We start from the raw sequence: 4201 nt of genomic DNA, 5'->3' as shown, positions 1-4201 counted from the left end.
CTCTGAGGTATCTATATAGCAATCTTTATTTCAAAATGGCATTTATTACAAAAATGTAAAAATCCAGCTAAACCAGAAACATTGAGATTAATTATTCTGGACTAAAAAGTCCAGGGATCTTTGTCCCAGTATCCTTTTCCTCGCAATCTTTTCCCCTCTTCCAGTTTGATTACACAGGTGCAAATGTGCCTAAATGGCCTGGAATAGATAAATACATTGAGAAAGGCAAAAGCTGTAAAGCTAAATGCATGCAACAAGTTCTATCAGGAAGAAACCCTCAAAAATAAACGTAAGTGTAAAGTAGAGATAATCTGCAGGTATCCAGAGATCCACTCAGTCATCCTTGTCTTTTGCTCCGTGTTTCAGGATGCGTGTGAATTCGATATAGTTGAAGTTCCCCTTTTTGTCAATGGGTGCCTCCCTGTACAACTCATCTACCTCCTCATCTGTGAACCTGTCTCCCATTGTGGTGAGCAGCTCTCGCAGGTAGTCTTCTTGGATGAACCCTGGAATACAATGTACAAGGACATAAGAAAAAGGAGTTTTTATATTTATCTGCTAACAGATGGATGATAATATATTTCCCTGAATTCTTTCAGTTAAAGACAGCTACAGTCTTTGTTGCCAAATGAAAACAAAGACATTAAAGCCCATTACTACAGTTGCAAATTAATTACAAGCATCTAATTAAGTCAAGCCTTTTAGTGGATTTGCCTGGTATCACTACTTCAAGTAAAGGCCATCTTATGATTTGCCCGTGTTGTTTCAGAGAATATACAAATTTGTCAGTATATGCACTGGACCTTCTTCCCAACAGCCAAGCTATACTCCTAGTAGTACCAAAAGCCTTTAACAGTTGTGTATCCCACAAAAGGGATATGTTTGTCTTGAATATTCCTAATGAAAATCACTAAAAAAAAAATTACAGAACGTGGCAACTACCAATGTTCACCAAGTGCATGAAAACACAGTTTGAAATACTTCAAACCTTTGAAATTGATCTTAAATCAGTGGCAAGACTCAGATTTACTAGACTGGTTGCGAAGAACACATCTGGGCATTGTTTATAAAACAAGCAGCCTTATATAATTTCTGACTTCTATTAGCACTCTTGTGAGTCACACAGATCTTGTATTTGGTTTCTTCTCCTTTAAGTGTAGTTCAACAAAGAGAAGGTGGGTACAAGTTGCCAACAGAAAACAAGTTCTTCATAAAAGCACAATGGCTTTGAAGGCAAGAATTCCCCTCACAAAAGTTGCCTTGAAGCTGAATTTTAAGTTAGGAAAAATTTAAGACCCTGGTTCCCAAATCAACATTTTTTATTACTTTTCCTTTTTACCTTCTGCTGTCCTGAATACTAACAAAGGGCCAGAAGTTTGGGATCTTAAGTTTTATAGTGTTTGAAAAAGTAATTTCAGCTGATGGGGACACAGGCATGATTTTTAGTTATTACACCTACGTACCTGTTGCTTCTTCATCGAAGCAAGCAAAAGCATTCCTGATTACGTCTTCCGGGTCAGTGCCATTTAACTTCTCACCAAACATTGTGAGGAACATTGTGAAGTTTATAGGGCCTGGAGCCTCATTCATCATGGAATCTAGGTATTCATCTGTTGGATTCTTTCCTACAAAGAATGGGATTCACAGTCAGTTTAACTTTCAAACTAAAAGTAACCTGAAGAGCATATCCCAGACTCCATTATTCTAATTCTAACTGCACAAATTTGCCTGTCAACCACAAACAGAAAAGTGACATTACCAAGGGAGGCGAGCATATCATGCAAGTCCTCTTTGTCAATGAAGCCATCCCTGTTCTGGTCAATCATGTTGAAGGCCTCCTTGAATTCCTGAATCTGTGACTGATCAAACATCGCAAATACATTGGAAGTGGCACGCTGAGGGCGCTTCTTGGTGGTCTTTGTCTTTGCTCTTTTGCTGGACATGTTGACTGTTGGTTCTAGGGAAACAGAAACATACCCAAGATTTAGCCTTATTAAATCAGATTGCAAGTCCTTGGGAGAGGGGTGGATAAAGGAATATCAAATTCCATGTTGTATATGTGAATTTGCTTATAACAATTGGTTATAAACATATTACTTAGTATCTCTGGCTTTATTTTCTTTCACTTGCTACTAAGCACATTTTCCAGACTCAAGGACTGGCACTGCAGGCCAGTAGCAGGCTACATTAGGAAACCAAATCAAATAATAAATTCGCAAAGTGAAGCTCACACAGTGCTTTTGTTGCTGATTCAATACTTTATCTGTGCCTTCTGCAAATTACTTACTTAGCAGTTAAGGAGGCACTGCGGACTTATCATGTGGAAGGATATGGGCTGCTAACCTAGTATAGTGTGTTGTGGTTAACTAAAGCAGTATGCTAAACTAACATTTGTCAGGAGAAGTGTATTTTAGGCTCTGAATAACATTTTGTTAGAATAGCTGCCATTAAAAGAGCAGCAAGTCTCAGGACACAGAATGACCGTGGCAAGAGGCTGTGGTTTTTGTGCAGATTTCTGCATGGCGCTGGGACAGAGATCTGCCAAAGAACTCCTACTACAGTTCTTTCATCACAGTCAACTAGGGGATTGTGTGTGGTGGAGAAAGGACACTGACTTGGTTCAAAAGAACTACTTTGCTGTTCTGTTACACAGTGGAACTATTACACAACACATATGCAAATGCAAGCACACTCTCTTTAAAAATAAATTCACATAATAGTTCTAGAAATCTGAAGATTGTTTCTTTTAAATTATGAACCTTTCAAAACATTTATAAATTCTTACAGAATCTTTATATAGTTCTATGTATCAAATATACTGATTTAATTGTTTTTCTTGAGCTGTCAAATGAAGAAATAAACGTGGCATTTCACTTGTTATAACACCGAGATAATTAGGATAGAAGAGAGGCTTTCAAGTTAACTCTTTCTATTTGACTGGAAAGATATGATTTAACCATCAACTATGGTTGACAGAACAAACAGGAAAAGCTGAGTCATTGACCGAAGTGCAAACACAAAAGACCTCAACATCACTATTAGATCAGAAGAAGATAAGACACTGCTTAATGCTATTTCCAAAAGTCTTCTTTCACCTCTGCACTTTAGTTTTACCTAGTGCAAGCAATCCATGCTGCTGTCATCCTTTATTATGCCCAAACCAAGTGTTATGCAAACACGTTCTTTCTGTCCTCTGTTGACTTTTACAAGGAGCACTGCATCAACTGTGTCCTGAAATAGGACAAATTTAAACTTCACCTCCAGTCACAAGAATACCAACAGTCTGAAATTTACAACAAGTATTAATTTTGTAACTTAAAAATTATCTGGTCAGAAAAGCAGTTTAATCAGTCACAGTACACTTCTATTTCTTGGACAGTTTGCTCAAAGTTACAGTATTTTCTGTTAGACTCCTGGCAAGAAAGACTGAAGTCACTAACTGTGATTGATTCTTAAAAAAGGGAGTAAATTAAAGTAACTCCCATACATGGTTAATCAATCCAACATTCAGGCAAAAAGCAGTTAGCCTGTTTTTTCTTTGTTTGCTTGTTTTTGTTTTTAATTAAAAGAAAATACATTTTACCTTGCTTTTTATCAGGTACCTGAGACGCTGTACCAAGCATTTGGATCATAAAAGGATATTCCATGGTTATGTCCTTCTCAGTCTGTCTACAAAGAGCGTTACTGATCTCCCCAGCTGATTCCATGCTTTTAAATCCTACGTGCATATACAACGTTCCTCTGACGTATAAAACAAACCATTATGTCCCAAACTAAAAATAGCTTACGAAATGCAACCACACATCCTTCAGCAATGAAGTTGTCTTCATTGCATTCACAAACCACAAGCTATCAGAGATGTCTACTCTCCAACAAATACTTCAACAAATAAACATGAACTCCTGACATCTAGATACTTATGAAGACAATAAGGTACCCTGCTTTCAAGCTGCAGTCAAGTTGGGCATACCTTCAGCATTTTTCTTACCTCAATAAAAATACTCATGCAAATTACTGTTAAACTCCAAATTATTTATAAAGTTCCACTACCCAAAAATAAGAGTCAGACAGTTTTCAAGGATGTGGCCTGAGTTCACTTTGCATGTACTGCCAGGCAGCACTCCCAACAGGCTGCTACCTGCAATTCTCTCATGTACAATTCCATCTTAGTCAAGAGCCTGCAACAGAAGCAGACTGCTGC

At 37.6% G+C, this 4201-nt stretch overlaps 1 protein-coding gene across 1 annotated transcript; it reads right to left on the bottom strand.

Moving 5' to 3' along the window:
* Positions 1–8: 8 nt before the first annotated feature.
* Positions 9–3743, bottom strand: LOC133266948 (myosin regulatory light chain 2, smooth muscle minor isoform-like). The gene is made up of 4 exons (XM_061448710.1): positions 3584–3743; positions 1760–1957; positions 1464–1625; positions 9–506 (listed from the first exon to the last, which is right to left on the bottom strand). Exons 1-4 carry the CDS (start codon positions 3726–3728, stop codon positions 334–336), a joined length of 678 nt encoding a protein of 225 aa, XP_061304694.1. The 5' UTR covers positions 3729–3743; the 3' UTR covers positions 9–333.
* Between the last annotated feature and the right edge of the window lie 458 nt (positions 3744–4201).

The sequence above is a fragment of the Pezoporus flaviventris genome, unplaced genomic scaffold, assembly GCF_033815535.1.
Source record: "Pezoporus flaviventris isolate CSIRO_AGI_PZ_B2104156 unplaced genomic scaffold, CSIRO_AGI_Pfla_v1 ptg000007l, whole genome shotgun sequence".
Lineage (NCBI taxonomy): Eukaryota > Metazoa > Chordata > Aves > Psittaciformes > Psittacidae > Pezoporus > Pezoporus flaviventris.
The sequence above is the reverse complement of the archived record's forward strand: the minus strand, read 5'-3'. Positions and strand labels throughout refer to the sequence as shown.